General features: G+C 64.2%; 3 protein-coding genes across 19 annotated transcripts; 2 read left to right on the plus strand and 1 right to left on the minus strand.

Moving 5' to 3' along the window:
- Window positions 1-96: 96 nt before the first annotated feature.
- SLC25A23 (solute carrier family 25 member 23) lies at window positions 97-12,293 on the plus strand. 6 transcript variants are annotated; one of them, XM_059732233.1, is made up of 10 exons: window positions 97-255; window positions 3,307-3,433; window positions 5,164-5,251; window positions 6,080-6,191; window positions 8,258-8,416; window positions 8,538-8,690; window positions 9,089-9,196; window positions 9,566-9,733; window positions 9,863-10,013; window positions 10,216-12,293. In XM_059732233.1, exons 1-10 carry the CDS (start codon window positions 112-114, stop codon window positions 10,398-10,400), a joined length of 1,395 nt encoding a protein of 464 aa, XP_059588216.1. In that variant the 5' UTR covers window positions 97-111; the 3' UTR covers window positions 10,401-12,293. The 6 variants fall into 6 exon arrangements, with proteins under 6 accessions (XP_059588216.1, XP_059588217.1, XP_059588220.1 ...); XM_059732234.1 differs by lacking the exon at window positions 97-255 and adding an exon at window positions 1,426-1,703; XM_059732236.1 differs by lacking the exons at window positions 97-255; window positions 3,307-3,433 and adding an exon at window positions 3,453-3,486.
- Window positions 12,294-12,388: 95 nt separating this feature from the next.
- Window positions 12,389-20,095, minus strand: RAB3D (RAB3D, member RAS oncogene family). Of its 5 annotated transcripts, XM_019482056.2 has the most exons (8): window positions 20,057-20,095; window positions 19,683-19,787; window positions 19,365-19,531; window positions 15,692-15,781; window positions 14,215-14,442; window positions 13,780-13,898; window positions 13,519-13,643; window positions 12,389-13,129 (listed from the first exon to the last, which is right to left on the minus strand). In XM_019482056.2, exons 2-8 carry the CDS (start codon window positions 19,780-19,782, stop codon window positions 12,942-12,944), a joined length of 1,017 nt encoding a protein of 338 aa, XP_019337601.1. In that variant the 5' UTR covers window positions 19,783-19,787; window positions 20,057-20,095; the 3' UTR covers window positions 12,389-12,941. The 5 variants fall into 5 exon arrangements, with proteins under 5 accessions (XP_019337601.1, XP_019337600.1, XP_059588222.1 ...); XM_019482055.2 differs by lacking the exon at window positions 20,057-20,095 and having other exon boundaries at window positions 19,683-19,956; XM_059732239.1 differs by lacking the exons at window positions 15,692-15,781; window positions 20,057-20,095 and having other exon boundaries at window positions 19,683-19,956.
- Window positions 20,096-20,229: 134 nt separating this feature from the next.
- On the plus strand, window positions 20,230-23,551 carry CCDC159 (coiled-coil domain containing 159). 8 transcript variants are annotated; one of them, XM_014595335.3, is made up of 12 exons: window positions 20,230-20,315; window positions 20,477-20,560; window positions 20,738-20,759; window positions 20,973-21,043; window positions 21,170-21,251; window positions 21,341-21,491; window positions 21,928-21,995; window positions 22,380-22,456; window positions 22,608-22,702; window positions 22,875-22,942; window positions 23,128-23,252; window positions 23,509-23,551. In XM_014595335.3, the coding sequence occupies exons 1-12, from the start codon at window positions 20,280-20,282 to the stop codon at window positions 23,524-23,526; spliced, it is 897 nt and encodes a 298-aa protein (XP_014450821.2). In that variant the 5' UTR covers window positions 20,230-20,279; the 3' UTR covers window positions 23,527-23,551. The 8 variants fall into 8 exon arrangements, with proteins under 8 accessions (XP_014450821.2, XP_019337606.2, XP_014450822.2 ...); XM_019482061.2 differs by having other exon boundaries at window positions 23,512-23,551; XM_014595336.3 differs by having other exon boundaries at window positions 22,608-22,676.
- Window positions 23,552-23,558: the final 7 nt, after the last annotated feature.

Consider the following 23,558-nt stretch of genomic DNA (forward strand, 5'->3'; position numbering starts at 1 on the left):
GGCGGGGTACCCATATTCCATGGATGGAGCTCAGGGGGGAGGCTCAAAAAAGGTGTCTGCATCTTTAAGAGGGACCGGCTCTTCCCCCACGTAACGACCACGGAAGGGTTAATGGCTCCTCGCTCGCCCCTCACGGCTGCAAACCGCAGGGAAGGGGGGGCGGCTCTGCCAATCCGGAGGCAGGAGGGCGGGAGCAGTGGAGGCGGCGACATTGAGTTTCGTGTCTCCTCCAGGAGAGCATCGCGGTGCGGGCGGGTGAGAATTTCCTTCCCTTGCCCCGGGAGCGGGCCCCATGGCCCCGGCTGCCCCCGCTTCCTTCCCGGGCCGCTGCCAAGCGACGCTGCTGGCGGAGGAACAAACCGACCCATTCACGGCGCCAGTATCGCGGATTAAACCCATTCTCCCCCGTGACCGGCTAATACACTGTAAAGGGGATTAATGACGTCAGCGGGGGGCAGCGTGGGAACCTTTCTGCCGCCCCCAGCTCCAACACCTCTAGGGTGCGTTGCAGCCGGGGCCGATATCGCTCCCCCACCAGAGCTGGCTGCATCCCAGCCCCCGCCAGCCCCTCAGGTGGCTGCATCCCAGCCTCCTCCAGCACCTGCCAACCCTCCCCCCGCCCCTGTGGCTGCATTCCCTCCCCAGGGTCCCTGCCCCTGCCCCAGCCCCCACCTGCTCTCCACGTGACCGGAGCTGCCCCCTCCCAGCCATTGTTGTACCGCACTCTAGAGCCGGCTGCATTTCAGAGCCTAGGAGCGACGTGCACCTGCGCCCCTCCCCCCCTCGGTCAGAGGTGGCTGCACCTGAGCTCGGGGCCAGCGATTGTGTCCATGGTCGCCTCCCCGTCCTGGCGGAGACGCGGCCCACCCCAGAGATAGCTGCTTTTCGGCTGCAACTCAAGCCTAGGACAGAGCGCCCTGCTCTCCCCCCCCCACTCGAGCCCGGTGGGCAAGCCCGAGCACAGACGTGAGAATCCGCCCCTAGCCTGTAGGACATGGTGGGGGGTCTCTAAGGAGAGGGGTGTAATTGTACCAAGAGGGCGCCAGGGAGAGAACGCAGGAGTCCTGTCCCCCACTCCCAAACCACTCCATGTGGTTCCCTTCCTGGAGCCAGGGTCAGCGGTTCAGAACCCAGGTGTCCGGGCTCCAGCCCTCCCAGAGGGATCCCAGGGGTCCTGCCCCCACCATCCCCCCTTAAGGGAACAAAAGCCCAGGCGTCCTGCCCCTCGTCCCTTCTAACTCCCCCAGCCCAGAGGTAGACCTAGGGTCCTGCCCCCCATCTTCTCTGCCCTTTTGACCCCACCCTAGGGCTGGAACCCAGGCGTCCTGACTCCCTCCCGCTATCCGCTCTAACCACTTGACCCCACAACCCCAGAGCTGGAACTCAGGCGTGTCCCGAAAAAGCGGGGCGGGCGGCGACGCCAAGCAGCGCGTGGCGCAGCGGCAACAGCCGGTCCCGTACCCCCCGGCACCAGGCTCCCGGCCCGCGGCTGGCATGGCGGGACGGCGGCGCGGCGCTCGGTGCTACACGAACCAGGCTTGAGCGGGGCCATGGGGGGCGCGGGCGGGGACGCGGAGCGCCGGCGGCAGTGGGGGGCCCTGTTCGACCAGCTGGACGCCAATAAGGACGGGCGGGTGGACGTGGAGGAGCTGCGCCAGGGCCTAGCCCGCCTGGGCATGAGCGCGGGGGCCCGGGCCGAGGAGGTACTGGGGCGCCTCGGGCTTGGGATTGGGACCGGTCGGGTGCCCTATCGGGGTGGGGGTTTTGGGGAAACTGAGGCAGGGGATGGAACCCAGGCGTCCGGGCCGCCGGCTTCTGCCTCCCCTCAACCGCTGGACCCCCACCGGTCTCCCACAGCTGGGCAGGGAACCCAGGCGTACGGCCGGGCCTCCGCCCCTGCTCAGACCCGTTAGATCCAGGCTGCTGCTGTCACTGGGGAGGGAACCCAGGCGTCCTGAGCTTGTGCCCCCCTTGGCTGGACCCTAGTGTGCTGCCAAAGCTGGAGCTACTACTCAGGCGTCTGGGGGGCTAGTGCCAGAGAAAGAACCCAGGCATCCGAGTCGGTTCCCCACCCCTGCTCTGCCCCATCAGGTCCCCCGTCTCCACTCAGTGCTGCAGAGGGAACCCAGGCATCCAGCTGCCCCCCGCCCCCTCTGACCACTGGTTCCTGCTGCCTCCTGCACAGAGGCAGGGGGAAGGGCTTAATGAGGAAGCAGAACAGGTGGCACGTGTAACAGGCCTGGACACGTGTGCACCCATCGGATCTAGACACACGCGTGTGCAAGGCGATCCCAGTACCACATGCTCTCACATGCCTGGAGGAGGCACATGTGTGCCCTGCCTGCCCTGTGGAGGTGGAGGGAATGACTGCACCACAGGGGGCTGTGACACACCTGTGACGTGTGTGACACATGGGGTGTACAAGCCCCAGGCTTCCTGGGCCAGTGAGAGCAATGGGAGCCCAGATACCTGGGTTCTCTCCTGCTGTGTGTGGGGAGGGAGTGGGGGGCTGCCAGATGCCTGGGTTCTTTGTTTTTCTTGCAAAGAAAGAACCTAGGCATCCAGCGGGCCCCGGGGGCAGCAGGATCTGGGGAGGGAGGCGCAGCACCCCACGGCAGAGGTGGGGGGGTTGGCCGGGCCCCATGTAGTATAAATAGCACCTGGCATGGGGCTGCGCAGTATTTTTAGTGCCTAGCATAGCTCCTCAGGGCAGAAGAAAATGGCTGGTGGTGCCCCAGGCACTCAGGAGTTAAAGGGGGCACCCCACAGTAGGACCCAGGAGTCCAGGCTCCCAGCCCTCCCCTGCTGTAACCACTAACCCCCACTTCCCTGGAGGGAACCCAGGCATCTGGGTGTCCCCTCAAGCCCCAGTGGTCATGTGACCAGCTGGGCATGTATGAAATGTAAACATACAGGGCCTGATCCTGCATCTGGATCCTGGCCAGAGCACACGGGAAGGTGGGGGGGCTCAGGCGCCTGCATTCTGTAAGCCACTGTGGGGGGCAGAGCATGACGGGTTGGAGGGCACCTGAACATTTGGGTTCCCTCCTGCTCAGGGAGGGGGGTCCAGTGGTTAGAGAGGGGGGTGCTGGGAGCCCAGACACCTTAAACCCTCACTGCCCACGGTGCTGCCAGCTGATTCCTTCCACTGTGAGGAGCCGCAGGGCACTGAAAATACCAAGCAACCCCGCCGGGAGGGGCGGGGCAGTGACACAGAGGCAGGTCCGGCTTCCTCATCCTGCAACCCCCCCATGTTTGTCCCGTGCACTGACTCCCACACTGAAACCACCCCCTGTGTCCCCCCAGGAGATCCTACGCGAGGGTGACACAGACCATGATGGGCAGCTGGACTTCGAGGAGTTCGCCCGGTTCTTGCAGGAGCGAGAGCGGCGCTTACGCCTCATGTTCCACCGCCTGGACCGCAACCGTGACGGTACCGGGACCCCCGGGACCCCCATAGCCTCCCCATGACCCCCTGCCTGCGCTGTATGTTTCAACAGTACCAATGCCCCCCCTTGACCCCTGACTTGTACCAGGACCCCTTGGGTCCCCCCATCCTGTCCTAAGCACTATGGTGATGGGACCCCCCCCAGACCCTCCCCCCCCAACCAGCATCTCATGTTCTACCCCCTCAATTGCAGCTGAACGTACCAGCACCCCACAGGACCCCTTGGACCCCCCCACCTGCACCTCATGTTTCACACAACGGTACCAAGACCCCCATGGACCCCACCACAGCCTTCCCAAGCCAGTGCAACCACAATGGTACTGGGGGACCCCTCCCTTGGCCCCACTGTGGACCCTCCATGGACCCCCCCCCGGGACACCTCCCCACCTGTGCCTTATGCTCCACTGCCTAGACTGCAACCACAACAGTACTGGGACCGCTCCCCCTCCCGAACACCACCCCCCTGCTCCCAGGGACCTCCCCAGTGTGCCCCACAAGGATCCCCGCTGCTGCTTCCAGGACCCCCATGTGTGTCATATTCCAGCCAGTAAAGTACCAGGACCCTCCACCTTCCAGGGACCTGCCAGGACCCCTCCCCAATCTGTGCCTCATGCTTCACTGCCTGGACCACATCCAAAATGGTAGTGGGACCCCCCTCACTGCCCCCCCACCCACTGCCCCCATCCCCTGACCTAAAGCCCTCCTTTCTGCCCCTCAGCCCTTCTCCCTCCCCCTGAGCTTGTGTGCTGCATCCAGGGAGCACAGACCACTCCCAGACCTCCCAGATTAGAACTCCTGGGTTCCCCAACCCCTCACAGTCCCCCCTCATTCCTGGGTGGGGGCAGCCAGGGGCTGGTGGGGGAACCTGGAGGCTGCTGCCTGGGTGGACTGAGGCTGATGGAAGCTGGATGCTGCCAGCATAACACCCCTCCTACCCCCCAGTCCCATCTGCCTGGGCATCACCAGGCTGGAGTTGGGGGCAGGGGATGTCTCTGGGGCCATCACTGATGCTGGGGCAGGCTGGATCAGGTCTCAGTCTGGGGCATGGGGGCATCCCCCCCTCCCGGGGCCCCTTTGAGCATTGGGCTGGCCCCCGTTGATACACATGTGTAGAGGGTGGCATACTTGTGCGAGACAGGCTGGAGGTGTCTGCCCAGGTCTCCCAGTAAGCAACTGTGAGGCTGGAGGAGGGGAGGGGTTCTGTCAGGGCCTAAGTGGGGAGGCATGTGTGTGCATTCTCACATGTGTGCAAGCAGGACCAACCCCTCCCTGAATAGTGAATGATGCCCAGTGGGCATGTGCCTCAGGTGATAGGGGTAGGCACTGGCTCCTGCTCCTGGGGGCCAACTTGCATGCTTCACACACCTGCACACATGTGCATGAATGATACATGCCTCCTCAGGCTGAGGGGCATGGCGACCACCTGCAGGTGGCAAGCAGGGACTGCCTGCAGGTGACTGTGGTGACATTGGTGGTGAGGGTGGGCCAAGTGGGGACTGCCCACAGGCAGCTGCGGTGGTGTCGGTGGTGAGTGAGGGAGGATGGCGGGCAGTAAGGGGTCCTAGCAGTGCAGGGGGCTTCAGCAGTGGCCAATCTCAGGGGGGGCACATGCCCCCCCATACGCCTCCTACGCATTGCATATGCACTTGTGAACCTTTACTCTTGCATACTCGACACACATATGCTGATCCCCACCCTCCCGTACTTGTCCCCAGGCCAAATTGATGTCTCTGAAATTCAGCAAACCTTCCGCAGCCTGGGGGTGCCCATCACTCGCGCTCAGGCCCAGAGGATTCTCGCCAGGTGAGTGCCACCCTTTGAAGCCCCCTAGACTCCCCATATCCCTGTTGCCCCCCCAAGCCCTGCCAGACCCCTCAAACCCTTAGGTCCCTCCAGTGTCCCACCCAGAGCTCTCCTAGCCCCCCAGACCCTCCAGATCCCCCTGGACCATCCCAGAGCCTCTGGGCCCCTCCATATCCCTGGGATGCTCCCAGCACCCCCCTCCTTACATTCTCCTGGGACCCTCTATACTGCAAAGATGCCCTAGACCCTCAGACACCCCTGTATCCCTGCCTCCTTTCCCATAGTGCCCCCACTCCCTCTGGGACCCCCTCTCTGGCCCCCACACTCTTGGGACCTGCCCCCAAGCCCTGCTGGAGTCTCCCCCCTGATGGCTTCCACTAGCAGGGCTTAGATCAAGGGGGGCTGGGAGCCTGGACACCTGGGTTCAATCCCTGTTCTGGGGGGTAGTGGGGGCTGAGAGCCCAGATGCCTGGGTTCTCTGGGAGGGGAGTGGGGGACTGGGAGCACAGACACCTCATTTCTCTTCCTGCTCTGGGAAGGGAGTAGGGACTGGTGGGTTAGAACAAGGGGGACTGGGAATCCAGACACCTGGATTCTCTTCACAGCTCTGGGAGGGGCGGTGGGGATGGCCTTGGAGCCCGGATGCCTGGGTCCCTTGGCCAAGTCTTCCCTGTAGGGCGGAGTCCTGCCGCAGCTGCAGCCCCGAGATAACCCAGTCCTGCGGCAGGGGGGGTCGGGCAGGGCCATGGCCGTGGCCTTGGCCGTGGCCATGGCAGGGGCAGCCCCAGGCCCCAGCGCAGCCCTCATGGGGTCGGGGGGTGGCGGCAGCGTGGACCGGGATGGCACCATGACCATCGACTGGCAAGAATGGCGCGACCACTTCCTGCTGCACCCGCTGCACGACATGGAGGCCGTGGTGCACTACTGGAAGCACTCCATGGTGAGCCCCCACTTGCCTCATCTTGGGGAGGAGTGGGAGCCCAGACTCCTGGATTCCCTTGCTGGGGGCTGCTGGAGGCAAGGAGAAAGGGGAACTGGATGCCAGGATTCCAGGGTTTGGTTGCTGCCTCTGAGGAAGGCAGAAGGTGGGTCCAGGAGGGAGGGACCTGGAGCCCAGACTCCTGAGTTCCGTTCCCAGGGTTGGGGAAGCTGCGGTTGCATCCAGCTCTGGGGTGGAGCCAGGAGGAAGGTAAGGGCTGGGCTCTGGCCTGACACTGTGACACTTAAGGAGCTTGGGGAGGCTGGGGGAGGGAGGAAGGTGACACTCCTGAGCCAAGCAGCAGTGGTCAGGGGTGGGGGGATCCCATTCCCCCCCAGCCGTATCCCAATCACCCTCCATCTCCATGTTCCAGGGCTCTGGCCTGGGGTCAGGGAGGGCTTCCCCTCCACCTCCCCTTGTCCTGGGGCTGGTCCTATCAGGGACTGGAGATGTCACCTCAGAAGCTCATCTAAGAGAGAGGGAGGCTGAGAGCCAGTGGGGCTTGCTGCCCAGACTCCTGGGTTCTCTGGTCAGGCCAGGTGGAGATTACAGGTTATAATTAACTGGGTTGATCCCCTGGCAGGGACTGGGGGCGGGGGTCATGCCCTGCCTCCAGCATCATGGGAACAAGCAGGGGGGGCTCAGGATGGGGTGGAATGACCTGGGTCCCCACTCAGCAGGGAGTGGGGAATACTGGTTAGAACCCTCTAACCAGCATGCCTGGGTTCCACCCCTGAGTTTGGGAAGAGGGTGGAGATGAGTAGTTAGAACAGTGTTGGGGTCAGGGGTGGGTCTGGGAGCTGGGACACCTGGGTTCTGTCATGAGCTCTGGGAGTGGAAGGGGGTCTCATGCTTAGAGCAGGCCAGATGGGACACCTGGGTCCTATCCCAGATTACAGAGGGAGTGGGAGTCTTGGAAGCCAGAACTCCTGGGTTTCTCCTTCCTCAGCTCTGGGGGATGGAGGGGCCTGGACTCCTCAGTTCCCTCCCCAGCTCCCCTTTGCACCCTGTGGCAGTCACCCCATCCTCCACCACCCCCCTTGCATTTTTCCCCTTTGGTGACGCAGGAGGTGGGCGGAAGGGAGGGATGAGCTGAGCAACCCCCAGCTTTGATTGAGCATCTGCCTGGCTGATCCCATTAGGGGGATTTCATGGGGTTTATTGCCCAGCACTGCCCTGCACCTGCCCCACTGCCCTGTGCCTGCCATGGACAAGCTGGTGCCCCGACCCCTGCCAGACCCTGAGCTGGTAGGCTCCCAGACACCTGGGTTCCATCCCCAACTCTGGGAGGACACTGGGGGCTAGAGCTGGGGGCGGGGCGGGGTGGGGTGGGGTGGGGGGCAGGGAACCTAGACACCTGGGTTCTATCCCAACTCTGGGCAAGGAGTGGGGTCTGAGGGGTGTGAGGTGGGGAGGGTGGTAGAACAGGATGTGGGAGTTTGGGAGCTTGAACACCTGGGTTCTCCTTAATTTGAGGAGGGGAGGGGAGGGGGGCCTAGTGGGTTAGAGTAGGAAAGATGAGAGACTTCCATCCCTTATGAGCCTCTTGGGGAGTCACCTGCCACCGCCACCCCCCCCCCAATTCCCCCATCCTCCTTCACTCCCTGTTTCCCCAGCTGCCCCCCCACCCCCCTACACACACTCTTCTAAGCCCTGAGCTGGGATCTAAGTTAATGGGACATTCAGGACATCTCCCCGCCCCCACCTGCAGATGCACCTGGTCTCCATGAGGGGGCATTGCTTCCATCCTGGGAGGGGGACACACTGGTGGGTTGGGTCTCAGCCCCCTCAGGTCCCATATTGGGGGGGACTGCTGGAGCACATATGGAAGGGACAGTCTCCCCCCTCCCCCCCCATCAGGGGCAAGGAGGCAGTTAGAGGTCAGGCTGTGGTCGAGCAGACCTGGGTGGGCCCTGATCTGGGCCGGGGGTGGAAGTGGAGCCAGGCCTGGTGTCTGTTCTCAGAGCTCCCCAGGCTGGGGTTTGGGCTGTGGTCCTGATCCTGATCCCCGCTCCCACCACCACCAGGTCCTGGACATCGGCGAGAGCCTGACGGTGCCAGATGAGTTCTCAGAGAAGGAGAAGACAACGGGGATGTGGTGGAAGCAGCTGTTGGCTGGAGCCGCAGCCGGGGCCGTGTCCCGTACCGGCACTGCCCCCCTTGACCGCCTCAAGGTTTTCATGCAGGTACCACCCCCAGTGCTGCTTTTGACCCTGTGCCCCGTGCTGCACATCTACCTGGGGCAGTCCCAGCCCGCTCCAAGGGCCGAGGACTTGACCTCTGACCTTAGGCATCTGCCCCCACCAGGTGCATGCCTCCAAGTCAAATGCAGTGAATGTGCTGGGGGGGCTGCAAGGGATGGTACGTGAGGGCGGCATCCGTTCGCTCTGGCGTGGCAACGGCATCAACGTCCTCAAGATCGCGCCCGAGTCGGCCATCAAGTTCATGGCCTACGAGCAGGTGGGGGCTGGGCTGGGCTGGGCTGAGCTGGGGGCGGGGGAGGAGGGCAGAGCAGGGTGGGGAAGGAGTAGCCGGTGGAGGGACACATCTCATGGACTGTCCAAGTTTCGGGTTTATCCCTTGTAGAACCTGTGTCCATCCCTCTTTCTCACCTCCCAGGCATCTGCTCACACAGGACTTTAGTGCAGCTCCATTATAAAGGGAAACCCAGGTGTCCAGGCTCCTAGCCCTGCCCCACTTCCCACCCCCAGACCCCACACCCCTGCTAGAGCTGGGCTCCCAGCCCCTCTCCTAGAATCCGCACCCCCACCCCACCTTGAAGCCTGCCCCTCAGGGAAAGGGCTGGGGCACGCCCCAATCCATGATGCTGGGCAGGGGTGATTCTGTTTCTTCCCCAGATCAAGCGGGCAATTCGGGGGCAGCAGGAGACTCTGCGGGTGCAGGAGCGCTTCGTGGCCGGGTCACTAGCTGGTGCCACCGCCCAAACCATCATCTACCCCATGGAGGTAAGAGCCGAGGCAACGGGCAGGGGGACTGCCCCTGCCTCACCCCCAGTGCCTGCCTCCTGCCCTTGCTATAGCAGGGACCTCTCTGGGGTGTGGGGGGGTAACTGGGGATGCTGTGCTGCAGTGGGGGTGGTTTTGGGGGAGAAACACCCTTCTCCCATTCCCAAATCTCCTTATCTCCTTACTTTCCAGCCTCCCTCCTAGGGCAGTGCCTACCCTTCACTGTCCTCCACACTCCACCCCAGTCTCAGCCACATCTTAGCTCTTAGACCCTCCTGCTAAACAGCACTCCCAGGGGCAGCTGTTCTCCTCCCCTCCCCAGGGGTCTGCTGGTTCATGCCCCCTCCCCTCCCTGATTTCATCCCCCAGGTACTGAAAACACGGCTGACACTGCGGGCCACAGGGCAGTACGTGGGCGTAGCTGACTGTGCCCGCTCCATTTTGCGCCACGAAGGCATCCGGGCCTTCTACAAAGGCTACTTGCCCAACATGCTGGGCATCATCCCCTATGCTGGCATTGACCTGGCCATCTATGAGGTGGGACACAAACAGCACCAGGCACCCGGTCAGGGAGAGCCTGGGGGGGGGAGGGGGAAGGCTGGAGAGCTTCCTCCTGGCAGCTGGAGACTACCCAGCCCCCATTTTCTGACCCTCCTCCTCCCCCAGACCCTGAAGAACGCCTGGCTGCAGAAGTATGGCAAGGACACGGCAGACCCAGGTGTCCTGGTGCTCCTGGCCTGTGGCACTGCGTCCAGCACCTGCGGGCAGATTGCCAGCTACCCCCTGGCACTGGTCAGGACCCGAATGCAGGCACAAGGTGGCTATGTGCTATGTGGCTGTGACCCTGGTGCCTACCACATTCCTCCCCCAGAGGTGGCTGCAGCACCAGCCAGCTGCCTTGGGGATGTGATGAGGGGCTAGGGGGTGACTGGCTCCAGGCTTGACCACGTCTCCTCTCCTCTCCTCTCCTCTCCTCTCCTCTCCTCTCTTCCCCCCCCCCCCCCCCTCCATTCCTGCAGCGTCAGTGGAGGGGGCCCCACCGGCCACAATGCGGGGGTTGTTCCGGCACATCGTGGCGCGTGAGGGGCTGCCGGGGCTGTACCGCGGCATCGCCCCCAACTTCCTGAAGGTTGTCCCAGCCGTCAGCATCAGCTACGTGGTCTATGAGAACATGAAGCAGGCGCTGGGTGTGGTCTCCAGGTGAAGCTGCCACCCCCCTGGTGGGGGGCACCACACAGCCCTCCCCCCCATGGCCTTCTGGAGCCCCTGCACCCTGGCTGGATCGGGGTAGAGAGTTGCAGGGGTAGGAGGGCAGGAGGCCTCAGCTCCCCTGCTGCTGCTCAGAGCTTGCTCCATATAAGTGGAGGCCTCCCAGGCAACACCCCACTGGTGGCTGCATGTCAGGGCCCTGGAAAAGGGCTGGAAGTCCCCAAGGTGGAGCTGCCTCCCTCTCCCCAATGCCAGAGCCACTCTGTCCATGCTGGATCCCAGCAAGAGATCCAGGCAATCAGCACTTGCCTGTGTAGAGACACTGGATCCCATCCTGGGATCCTACCTATCAGCAATCACCTTGTGTGGTGACAACACTGGATCCCAGCTGGGGATCCACCCAATCAGCAGTAATTTGTGTAGAGTCACTGGGTCCTAGCCTGGAAATCCCACCTCTCAGCACTTAGTGACAACACTGGATCCCAGCTTGGAATCCTGCCAGTCAGCACTTGCCTGCATGGTGATGACACTGGATCCCAGCCCAGAATCCACCAATCAGTGCTCAGCTTTGTGCAGGTGCTGGATCCTGGTAGGGAAATCCTGCCTCTTGAATCTGCTTCTGTAGTGATGTCACTGGATCCTGCCCATCAGCACTCCCCTACCTAAAGACACTAGACACTGGGGGGTCCCCACCCCCAACACAGGCCCCCAAAGCTCCGTGCTCCCCTCCCCTTCTGACCCAAACTGGCCTGGAGTCCAAGGGAGGAGCAGCAGGGGCCACTTGCTTCCCGCTCCCCCCGTGGAGCATGCACCCCTGCTTAGTTTGGAGGGACCCCCCCTCTACCTCCCACATCCCAGGTGCTGGGGCCCAATGAAGCAGCTGAGCTGAGTGGGAAGTGGGGGGTAACACTGTACATACATGCACTGATAGAGAACCCAGGCATACCACCCACCTCCTCCACCTCAGGATTCAGACATCCAAACACATGGAGGCAGCAGGTCACACACACACACGCACACACACAGTGTCTCACCACCCCCCACCCCCCCCACAACACCCCCCAGGCTAGAGATAAATGTGTGCATTGCCCCTCAAGCCCCTTCCCCATTCTGTAGATGTTGCATATTGATTGCACTGCATGTGTCCCAGTCCCTCTCTGACCCCCATGGGGGGGGCACATGCCTCTGCCTCCCCGCCCCCCTCAGCAGGGGGCCCTGGGGGCAGTTTGCAAGGGCTATGGGGGAGGATTCACCTTTGTTTCCCCCCCCCCAACATTCATTCCCCAGCCCTTGGTCCCATTCCCCGTTCTGGCAGGGCTACAGCCTGGGGGGAGTGGGTGAGAGGGGGTCGTGAACCCCCCCACAGCCCAGCTCGGGTGGGGAATCGGGATCGGGCTGAGGATCACTGCACAGTGCCCCAATACCCTACACTGGCCACTAGGCAGCACCACATGGGCGCGGGGGGTGGGGCTTCCAGTCTCAGGCAGAATCGTACTGCCCCTTCAGCAGGGGCAGGAGGAAAGGTGGGGCTGGGGTCGGAGGGATCAGAGCACGTAGCTGAGGACGCGGGAGATCGTGACGCGAGGAGGGAGGAAGAAACCCGAGGCGTGGGGCGACGCTTCTGGAGTGTTTTGCATAGCTAATGAATGTTAATGTTATGTAAATGAAGCTAGTGTTGTGTAGCTGATCCGTCCTACCATTGTGGGGCTGGGGAGGCAGCCCCCTCCCCCTTTCCAGCCTGGCACCGGGGGCGAAGGGCCAGCAGGGGGCACTGCCCCCCACCGCCTTCCCCCAGCTGTTGGCGCCCCCTGCGGGCTGCCCCGGTGGACGGGGATCGCAAAGGGACAGCGATGAGGACAAAGCCGCTAATAAAGGGTTTGAAAACGTCGCGGCTCACTTGGGTTTTCGGGGCGGGCCGGAGCGAGGCATGGGGGCCAGAGGGGAGGGGCCTGGGGCGTCGTTCACACAGTCACACGCGTGATGCTCAAAGGACGTTTCCTCTTTACTCGGTGCCTGGCACTGTACAGCCAGGGGCTCTTTGTCCCCCCCCCCACGGCGGGCCCTGATCCCAGTTGGACCCGTCTAAACCTGAAACCTCTACCCTCTCCCCAGCACATACACACACTTCGGGGAACCTTCTCTCTGGCCGCTCCCGCGGTGGGGGGAGGTGTTTAAATGGCAGGTGCTTGGGAGGGGGCGGTCTTTGGCATTTCAGACCCCAGCTTTGGTCTCCTTTAAAGGGTGAAAAGTGGGCGGAGCCAACCCCTCCCTTCATTGGGAATTTTTAAGGAGGCGGGGCCTCGGCCAATGGGGAGCTGCGGGGCGGGGCGGGGCGGGGCGGAGCGGACCCCCGGGGGCTGCTGTAGCTCGTGCTAGGTTGCTAGGGAGGGGGTTGGGGTGGGGCTTCGAGGGGGTCCCGGTTCCGCCCCGGCGCCTTGAAAGGGGTGGGGCCAAGAGGGGACTTGATGCCCCACCCCTTTCAGGCCGACAAAGGTTTTGGAATAGGTGGTGAATGAATGGGGGGCGGGGCCTGCCCCTAGCAAGCGCAGGAACGGGTGGGTGCGGGCGAGACCTCGCTGAGCCGCGCCCCCTTGCCGTCGGCTGCTGGGGCATCGCTGACGTCTAGGCTTTCGTTCATCTTCTCGCAGATGACGTCAACTAGGCGCTCGAAGACCTGCTTGACGTTGATGTTGTCCTTGGCACTGGCCTCGAAGAACTCGAACCCTGTGGTGGGGCGGGAAACCCGGAGGGCTTGCACGACTGGGGTTTGCACGCCTGGATTTGCACAATGGGGGTTGCTTGCACGGCTTTGCACGACTGAGATTGCGCGCGCGGATCTGCACGAGTGTGATACCCACGAGCGGGGGTTGCAAGCACGGCCTGTAGCGCCCCCCACCCCGACCACGGGGCCCGGGGCGGAGCTCCACGGGCAGCAGCGGCAGTAGCAGGGCTCTTCTCTCCCGCAAAGCTGCGGGAGGGGGCGGGGAAGCGACGCGCGGGGGCTCGGCCCGGAGTAACCCTTCCATGACTGGCGTGAACAAGGACCCCACGCAAGGACCGGGCCCGGGGAGCAGGAGGATGTCCCGGATCGGGGGCGGAGGTTGGGCACCCACCGAGCTCGTGTGCCAGGCGCCTGCCCTCCTCTGTGGGCACCACGCGGTCGTCCTCCAGGTCACACTTGTTGCCCACCAGGATGACCTGGGCGTTGTCCCACGAGTACGTCTTGATCTGCGTCGCCCTGGGGTCGGCGGGGACGGGGTGAGATCCCGCGATCCTGTTTCCCCCCCTCCCAGCCTATCAGCCCCCACGCCTTTCCCGCAGCTGGGAGAGAACCTAGGCGACCAGGCTCCCGCCCCCACCCCGGAGGCCCTCACCAGTCCTGCACGGCGCTGAAGGACTCGGCGTTGGCCACGTCGTAGACGAGCAGGAAGCCCATGGCGCCGCGGTAATAGGCCGTGGTGATGGTGCGGTACCGCTCCTGCCCCGCCGTGTCCTGCAAAGACACCGCCCATCCCTGTCTCAGTTTTCCCTTCTGCCCCAGTGCGGCCCGGGAGGGGTTAATCCTTCCCTTGGGCCTCCAAGTTCTTGCGGGCTCCGCGAGGAGGCTCGGAGCCAGGGGATCCTCCTTTCTCCTGCTTCCTCGGAGTCGCCGAGATTCTCCCATGCCTCAGTTTCCCCTTGTGCTCCAGCCCAGCCTGGAAAAGGTCTGCAAGTGCTGGCAGTGAAGGAGGGGCCGCAACCCCCCCCGCGCTGTTGGCCCGGCTTGTATGATCCCCCCCCATCCCAGTGGTGCGCGGGCCTGGCCATACCCATATCTGCAGCTTGACCCGCTTGGCTCGCCGGTACACGGTCTTGACCTTGAAGTCGATGCCGACGGTGCTGACGAAGGAGGGTGTGAAGGTATCCTCGGCGTAGCGGAACAGCAGCGATGTCTTGCCTACACTGCTGTTCCCGATCAGCAGCAGCTTGAACATGTAATCGAAGCTCTGGTCCGCCGCGTCGGGCGGCGCCGGGCGGGGCTCCCCGGCCGATGCCATCTGGGCGGGGAGGGGGTCAGGGCACCTGGATTCTATTCCTGCTTCGGGGGTGTCCTGGGCACCCGGACGCCTGGGTTCTTTTCCCAACCGAGTGATACTGGGCAGTTCATTCCCTTGCACCGTGCCTCAGTTTCCCCTCCCGTCCCATGCTCTGTTGCCCGTGATGTGCAAGAGACACTGCGGAAGCCGGGGGTCCTAGTGGCACCCGGTGCTGCATGTCCATGGCCTGCCCCAGCTGTCTAGGGGTTCCCCCTCTCAGCCTGGGGGGGAGAGGGGAAAAGGGTTGTGCCTACATCCCCATTCGCAAGTGCGGAAACTGAGGCGGGGCCTAAATGACCTACCCAGGGGCACGCGGTCATCGGTGACAGAAGGAAGCAGCCTAGGTCATACACCCTCCTCCCTCCCTCCCCCAGTGCTAACCACTGCACCCCTCCTTTTGCGCTAACCACTCCACCAGATGACCTTTCCAGGGGATCCGCCCCGGCAGCTCCAGCTCTGAGTCACGGTGTGTGCACAAGGCTTCGCTCACGAGGAACCAGGTAATGCTGGTGCTCCCCACCGCCCCGCCCCTCATTGGTCCTAACACGTGGTGGCTACAGGGCCCAGTTAACCCATGCCAGGTGCTCAATCCTGGGAGCCTGTTTGGGCGTCTGGACAGTGTCCGGCAGCCCCTACCCCCGCCCAATCCTGGCCTGGGGAGCCATGGCCCTGTCACTGCCTGGGTCACGCAGTCCAGTCGCAGCTGCCTCCCAACCCGCCTGACCGGTTCTGAGCCTGGGGTACCGAACCAGGGACCTTCCCGAGTCCTGCCCTAGTGTCTCCTCCCCATGCTGCCCCTGCCCAGAGGTGGCTGGATCTGAGGGTCGGCTACACCTGGGGCTTGATCCCAGCCTGAGGGGTCTGTACAGCGCCTGGAATGGCCCTTATTGCAGCCGGGCGGGGGAGGGGGGGTGTACAAAGTCTGGCATGGCCCTGATCCCAGCCCGGGGGCCTGTACAGTGCCTGGCATGGCCCTGATCTGAACCGGGGGGGGGGGATCGGTACAGTGCCTGGCATAGACCTGATCCTAGCCTCGGGTCTGGCTTGGGGGGCAAGTGCCTCTTAGCCCTGGTCCTGGGGGTAGCAGCAGTTGGGGGCTGGGTGGGTTGCAGCTGCTAGGTCTATTAACCCTTCTTGCCCCTCATTGCTCTGATGCTGACAGGTTCCCGGAGGTCATAATGACCTCGGAGGCGGCTCAGCCAATTCCTACCTCCTCTCCCTTGCACGGTTCACAGGACACTCTTTGATTGGCTGGCACTGCGAGGGGGAGGTGTTCGCATTGGTCTACGGCACGGCCAATCTGTAAGGAGAGGGTCTTCGTGGCACCGTGGGCATGTGGCAGGGCGGGGCCCCTCTGGGCATCAGGACAGGGGAAACTGAGGCAGGGGCCTCCTCAGGGAGGGCCTGATTCCTTCCTTACCCCTTGCCAGTGCCTGTCAGCGTCCACCCCTACCCCTGCCCCACAGGGGTTGTTCCCCGCCCCCCGCCAGCCAGGCCCTGTTGATTCTAGAGGGAAGGGCCTGTTGACACAGGGCGCGGCTGCTCCTGGTGCCGGGGTCTGAGATGCAGTTGTCTCTGAGGTGTGGCAAGACCAGGGCTGGGTATAACGGGCCTAGCTTGTGCTCCCGTCCCCTGGCGCAGACCCTCTTCAGGCCAGGGTTGGTCCTGCCTCAACAGGTGCTGTTCAGAGCAAGCTGAGGGCAGCACCGGGCACCCCCCGGGCACTCCTGCCTGGGGCCCGAGCCCCCCAACGCGGAGTGCTAGAGGTCTCCTCCCCACCCCGGTTCCAGCTGGGAGCTCCCTGGAGGCCATGCCAGGGTGGATTTACTGCCAGCTTCCAGGCGTCTTATCAGTCAGCACCCAGCCAGGCTGGCTGGGAGGGGTGGGGGTACTGGAGGCATCCCACAGGTTGAGAGCAGATCCCCTTTGCCCTGTACCAGGTGTTGCACATGCCTTGCTGAGATCAGGGCTCCAAAGGCAACCAACCCTCTTCCCAGTCCTCTCCCCCTACACACGCCCATTTCCCAGGTGGGAAAATTGAGGCAGGGACCCTCCAGTGACTGAGGGAGCAGGCAGCTCCTAGCCCCTCACCCCAGAGACCCTGTCTGCCCCCCACTTCCAGTCCTATCACCACTAAGGGCCAACGCCGCCCCCTCCACAGACCCTCTTATTCTGAGTAAGCAGCGCCTGCAGCCGGGGGAGGGGGCAGGTTGCCTCTACCTGCCCCCTGGGCTTGCGGCGGGTGGGGGGGGCAGGAAGCAGGCGGGGGCAAAGCAGGATGTGGAGGAGGAGGAGAAGCGCGGAGGTTCCAGCCCAAAAGGGGGGTGGTCTTGCCTCCCCCACAGCCGCCAGCAGCCCCTCTACCCCTCCTCTCCCCTCCCCAGTACCTGGCAGGCGCCTCTGCCTTACGCGGGAGCTCTAGGAGCAGGAAGGCAGAGCGGCCCCAGGGTTGGGCACAGCCTCCCCGAGCTCCTCCCAGTGGCCGGGCTCCTGGCTCTGGGCGGGGGTTGTGGGGAAGGGCTGGCAGGTGCGGGGGGGCAGGTGCGAGGCGTGGGGGGGGGCGGGGCGGGGGAAGGCCGGTACGAATCAGCCCCACGGAGCAAGACCCGAGCCACAAGGATTTAATGCCCGGCCAGTGGGGGTGGGGTCGCCCTGGCCCTGATCTACCTCTTCCGTGTCCTGGGGCAGCCCCCTGCTTGGGGGGTGGGGCTGGGACACCCCCGGCCTCCAAAATCCCCCTTTATGTATCCTGCCTCCGCCCCAGCCCAGCCCCCTGCAGGTCCTGCACCCCACCCCCCAACCCGGTGCCCCCTCAGAGGCAGTTTCCCCGCCCCCCACCGAGGCCCCTCCCAGCAGCCAGGAGCCACCAGTGCCTGGGTTTGTGTAGCACCGAGCACAGGGCTGCCCTGGGAGGGGTGGGGGGGCGCAAGCCCCCACCTTTATTGTGGCAGCTACGGGGTGGGGAGGGGGGGGCTGGCATCACCTGGTGGCCCCTTGAGGCAGGGCACGTGCCCGTCCCCGCTGAGAGAAGGGTTGGGGCATAGGGGCACGAGCTGGTCTGTGACCCCGCCCCCACTCAGCACACACACACACACACACACACACACACACACACACACACACACACACCCTATGTTCCAGCCACAAGCACATAGGAGAGTGTGTGAGTGCACATGTGGGTATGAATGGGGTGCACACATATGCGTGAGCATGTGCAAGTATGGGATTGAGTGCACACGAGTACATGTGCATGTATACGAGTGCACATGTAGGTGCACACGTAAGTACATGAATGTATGAGTGCACACATTATTGTATGCACATGAGTGACTGCACATACGTGTGTATACGAGTGCACACGTGTAAGCATAGGAGTGTAGATGTGCATGTGTGAGTGCACGTGTGAGTGCACGAGTTGCACATGCCTGTGAACACATGAGTGTGTGGGAATGAGTGGGTGAGTGCCTATGAGTGCACAGGCAAACAGACGTCAGTATGAACGAGTGAACACGTGTGTGCGCATCTGAGCAGCCGTGTGTGTACAGAAATGTGTGTGCCCACAAGTGTGAGTGCACACGGGTGCGAATGCATATGCACGCATGCATATACCAGTGCGAGTGAGTGTGAATGCATGTGCGTGTGAGCATGTACTGGTGTGAGTGCCTATGTGAGTGCACGTGTGTCAGTGTGAGTGCACACACGTGTGCCCATCTGCTCTTCCCGTCGCACAGACCCAGCTCCAGATACTCCTGGATGAATCTTTATTGACACCAGAGAGCAGAAGCGGCGGCGCAGGGAGCAGGGATCCGCTCCCAGACCCCACCAGGGGGCGCTGCACAGCGCAGGGGGGCCATGACACCTGGGTTCCGTCCCCAGCGTGACCCCCACCATCCTGGGGGGCTATTAGAGCTCCCACCCTCGCCCACCCTACCTAGGACCAGAACGCCTGTCGAGTGTGCCCCCGGGATGTAGCTCCGCCTCCTCAGATGTGGGCAGGGCTTCTAAAGCACATGCCCACCCCTGCGGTACAGGCTCCACCCAATGGGGGCAGTTTGCGGAACACGCCTTCTGAGGAGGCGGGCTCAACCCCGATATGGGTGGGGCCGCCGCGTGGAGGTGGGATTTACGGGGAACACGCCCACCAACCCCAGAGGCGGGGTTCCGCGAGGTTCCACCCTGATGCGGGCGGGACTTCCGAAGGACCCGCCCACTCCTCGGCAGAGACAAGGCCCCGCCCTGGGGCGGTGCAGCGGGCTAGGCGCCTCGGCGAGCGGCGATGAGCAGGGCGGCGCCGTTGCAGAGCAGCGCGCCCAGGTTGCCCAGCGCCGAGAGGCCGTGGGCTGCGGCGAAGGCGCGGCGGAGCTGGGCGTAGCGGGGGTCGGCCGCCCGCAGCTCCTCGTAGGCAGCCGCCCGCGGGCCCCGCGCTGCCTCCGCGCCCAGCCCCCGCTCCCGCTCAAGCGCCTGCAGCTGCGCCGTGGCCCGGGCCGTTGCCGGAGCGAGCCAGCGGGCGTTGAGACCGGACAGCACCAGGGAGCCGCCGAACAGCCACACCTGCGGGGGTAGAGGCGATGGCGTGGGGCCCGGGACGCCTGGGTCCAAGCCGCTTCAGAACCCGGACGCCTTGGTTCCAGCCCAGCTGGGGAGGATGAGGGAGGGGAGGGGAGGGGAGGGAGGGGATGGAGCTGGAGCGCTCAGCTGCCATCTGCGGAAAGGGGCTTGGAGCCAGGACGCCTGGGTTCTATTCCCGCTGAGAGCCAGGACTATCCCCGCCTGGGGAGGGGTAGATGGGAGCTCGGACGCCTGGGTTCCACCCCCGTGGCAGGCTGGAGCTCGGACCCCTGGGTTCAGTCGCCGCTGAGAGCAGGGGCGAGGCCAGGCGGTACCTGGAGGGTCTCGGCGGAGCTGAGCTGGTGCCAGGGGCGGCCGGCGACAGCAGCAAGGGCCAGGTTGAGGGCGGCACAGCCCAGCAGCGTGTGGAAGTACCAGGGGAAGAGCTTGCTCTGCACCTGCCCGAACACGTGGCGGCCGACCCCGCGGGCCAGCACGAACCCTGCGGGGGGCAAAGGGGAGAGAGCGTGGGCAGCCGGACTCCTGGGTCCTCTTCCCAGCAGTGACAGGGTAATGGGGAGGGGGGGAGGGATAGTGGTTCCAGCAGTGGGGAGCCTGGACACCTGGGTTCCTCGCCCCCAGCCGCCCCCTACCTGAGATGAAGGTGACCCAGACCTGCATCCCCCAGGCCGTCGCCAAGACGAAGAGGTGGGCGACCCCCGCCAGGCTTCCGCCGTCCCCGTCCTTCTGCATGCTCCCTGGGGCGGAAAGGACAGGGGCTGGGGATCGGAAGGGGAGACAGATCGGGGTTCCCGGGCGGGGCGGGGCGGGGTGCAGCGCGGCAGGATGCCTGGGTTCTGCTGGCGCTTCCAGGGGGACAGTCACGTGGTCGGCGGGATTGAGCAGCCTGGACTGGACCCCAGGCATTCTGGCTCCCCCTTCCCTCCGCGGGGTGCATATCACGCCGGCCGGCCGCGGGCTTACGGAGCGGGCAGAACCCGAAACTCACCCCCGCTTTGCCACCTACCTCCCAGCTCAGAGCAGCTGCCCACCAGGCCCCGCCCCCTTCCGGGTTCCCACCCAATCCCGACGCCAGCGGGCGGCCTGGCCAATGGCGGGACTCCGCGGCGGGGGGTGGGTCCCGTGCCCCGCCCCCTTTGTGACAGCGGCGAGGATAAAGGGGCGACGGAGGTGGCCCGAGTGGGCCAAACTTCATCGCTTGGCGGAGCCGAGAGCTGGAGCCCCGCTGCATGGAGGCGCTGCGGGGTTTCGTCCTCAGCACCATGGTACTGGTACCGGCCCGGCTCCCCAGGCGGGGCCCCTCAGCCCCCTGGTCCCCCTTCAGCCTTGCTGCTGCCCCACACTGTAGACCGGCAGCCCCCTATCCCCAGCCCTGCCAGTGCCCTCAGCCCCGAGCCCAGCCGGTCCGAGCCTCCGTCTGTTCCAGGAGACGACGTTAATCCAGGGGGAGAAGAGCAGAGACCCCGGGCCCAACTGCTACCTGTCCCGAGCCAGCAGCAACACGGGCCTGGTAAATGCCCCTGTCTCGGGGGTGTCCCCCACCGCCTCCCACCTGCGGGGGGGAGAACGTGGCCCTTGAAGAAATACCCCCTGCCCCTTAATGTCTCCTGGTGTGGATGGAGCTCTGCCTGGGCCGGCTCTGACCCTTCCTTTCTGCTCTTCCTGTCTCCCGCCCGGGCAACTGCAGACTGACGCCTTCGAGGCTGATGGTAAGAGGAGTCTGGGGACGGGGCCGAAGTCAGGGGCGGGGCCAGTCTGGTCACACCCCCTTGGGGCAGGCGGGTTGCGCCAGGTACCCTGAGCATCCTCTACTGGGATGGGGCAGGTTCACGGCAGGGATGTGGGGGCAGGGAGACCCCGGCTGCGGGGATGGCAGCGGCCACCTCCCGCCCCAACTCCCAGCTTCCCCTGCTCCGTGCCAGGCCTGATCCTGCCCATGCCCCTGAAGGACGAGTTGGAGCTTATCAAGAGTCAAATGCAAGCCCAGGCCCAGGTGAACCCGGAGTGGGGGATTGTGGGCGTCAGGCCCGTGATTGTAACCCAGGAGTCCTGGCTCCTCGCTAGGAAGCCCCTCGGACCTCCTAGGTAAACTGAGGCAGCTTTGCCCGGTCCCCTACAGGCCTTCGAAGCCCTGAGCCACTCGCTGTCGCTGCTGGAGCAGGAGAGTGGGCAGCAGCAGCAGAAGATCCAGCACCTGGAAGGTGAAGAGGGGGACGCCATCCTCCTGTCCCAGGGCTTGGGGTGGGGGGAGGTCTGCGCTTGCCCCTCACCCCACTTTCCTCGCCCCCAGAGGAATTGCGGCGGACGGGCCCGGAGCGACTGGAGCGGACGCTGGAGCAGCAGCTGCAGGAGCTGCGGTTGGCGCTGAGCCGGGAGCTGGAGGCAGCCCAGGGGCAGCACCGAGACCCCCTGGACGGGCTGGCCGAGGACGTGATGCAGAGGTCCGAGGGGCTTATTTGCATTGACCACGCCCTAATTTGAAGAAGCCTTGCATTGGCACTGCTGCGCGGCGCCGCTCCAGAATATTTGCATTGACCACTCCCCCGGTGTCCCGCCCTCTGCAGCCATGGACAGACCCGAGGGGCAGCGCGCACTTCGCCCAGCTATTTGTATTAGCCCCGCCCCTACTATTAGCCATGCCTCCTCCGGTTAATTGCATTCCTGAGGAGCATGGCTTACTTTTGCCCACCTGTTTGCATTAGTCCCGCCCCCTGCTACTAGCCACACCTCTTCCAGCCATGAGGAGATTGCCCACCTTCTCCCAGCTATTTGTATTAGACCCCCCACTCCGTATCCACTCCCATTACACCATGCCTATCTGTCGCCTCCCACCCTCTTGGTGGGAGGTAAAGTGACCCCCAACCCGTGTCCCCCCAGCAAGAAGCTTCTGTGTGAGGAGCTGGAGTTGGTGCAAGGAGAGATGCGGAGGATTCACCAGAAGCTCGGTACGTACCCGCGACTCCCCTCCGTTCCCCCAAACCCAAGGGGAGGTCATCCCTTATCAAGGGTCAAATGCAAGCCTAGGCCCAGGTGAACCCTGGGCTTGGGCCCAACCTGCCCCCCCCCCAACCTAAAGGGGACAGCCCTGAGCTGAGCCCCGCCTGCGGAGCGGAAGTGGCCCCGGGATTTGAACCTAGATGTCCCAAAACCCAGCCCTCTTCCGTGCTCCCTACTTGTAGCCATTAGGCCATAGTGCCTAACCCAGAACTGAGAGGGGGCGGGGAGCAGAACTCAGGCGTCCGAGCTGCCAGGCAGCTGCCCCCTAGTCTCCCCCTGAGGCACGGGGGGGGGGGGGCAATGAGGGCCTGGGTGTGACCCCTGCCTCGCAGAGGAGCAGGAGAGCGACATCACCCGGAACCTAGCGAGCATCAGGCGGATGCAGGAGAACCAGGTGAAGTGCCGGAAGGTTAGTGAGGGCTGGGGACCCCACCCCACCCCCCCATCCCGGCAGGGCACCTCTAGTGGTGCCAGAGGGGGCTGCATCCCAGCCCCATGCCCCCCTCCTCTACCCCCCCAGTCTTAGCTGGGCCCTGATACCTCCTGTTCCCCCTTCCCAGATCCTGACCCAGCTGAAAGCCCGGGAGGCAGCAGGGGCCCCGGAGCCGACGGGAGGCAGCGGCCGGCAGGTGCAGGCGGAACTGAGCCACATCTGGTACCTCCTCCCACCCTTCCCGGCACTTGGGACCCCGATCCACCCATTTGCCTGACTGGTATACTGAGTCCCAGCAGCCTGGTGCGGCCGGCCCTCTCCCGGCGGGGCATGACTTATTACATGGAGGGGCAGGCTGGTAACTGGGGGAATCCCCCTTTCTACCCCCACTCAGGTTGGCTCTCCGCACCCTCCAGAATTCCCTGCCCGGGAGCGAGGCCATGGGGGGCATGAGGGTGACGGGTGAGTAGCAGCAGCTTGGGGCAGGGGGGAGCAGAGTTGGGGACTTGGGGGGCAGGTAATGGTGCAGAGTTTGGGGGCAGGGAGCAGCATGGGGAGTGGGGGAGCAGACTGGGGAATGATTTGGGGCACAGGTAGATTGGGGGGCAGAGCTAGGAGGCAGCTAATCCCCCTCCCCTCCCTTCCAGGTCGGAGGAGCCGCCGACTCCGTCTCTCGGTGTCGGCCACCCCCCCTGCCACCACCCCCCCACGAGACGACAGCAGCTCCGAGTCCAGCTTGTGTGACAGCCCTAGCCCCTATGGGCGCCCCGGGGTGAGCTCCCCCGAGGTCACCCCTTGTGAACACGGGTTCTCAAAAGGGTCAGGAGAACCTAGGCATCCGAGGGGGGGGGTGATGAGGGAAGGGGAGGAAAGGATCCAGGCGTCCTGGGGGGTCACTGGAAGGGAAAATGGAACTGAGGACCCAGGCCTCCTGCCCACTCCACCAGGGGCTGCATGTGATGGGAGGCGGGGAACTTAAAGGGTCAGCACCTTGATTTCTCTCCCATTCCCCCTCCTCGTGTCTCCAGCAGGAAGCAGAGGCTTGAAGCTGATTAAAATGAGCTGCTTGGAGCCACTG

The sequence above is a fragment of the Alligator mississippiensis genome, chromosome 8 (genome assembly GCF_030867095.1).
Source record: "Alligator mississippiensis isolate rAllMis1 chromosome 8, rAllMis1, whole genome shotgun sequence".
Lineage (NCBI taxonomy): Eukaryota > Metazoa > Chordata > Crocodylia > Alligatoridae > Alligator > Alligator mississippiensis.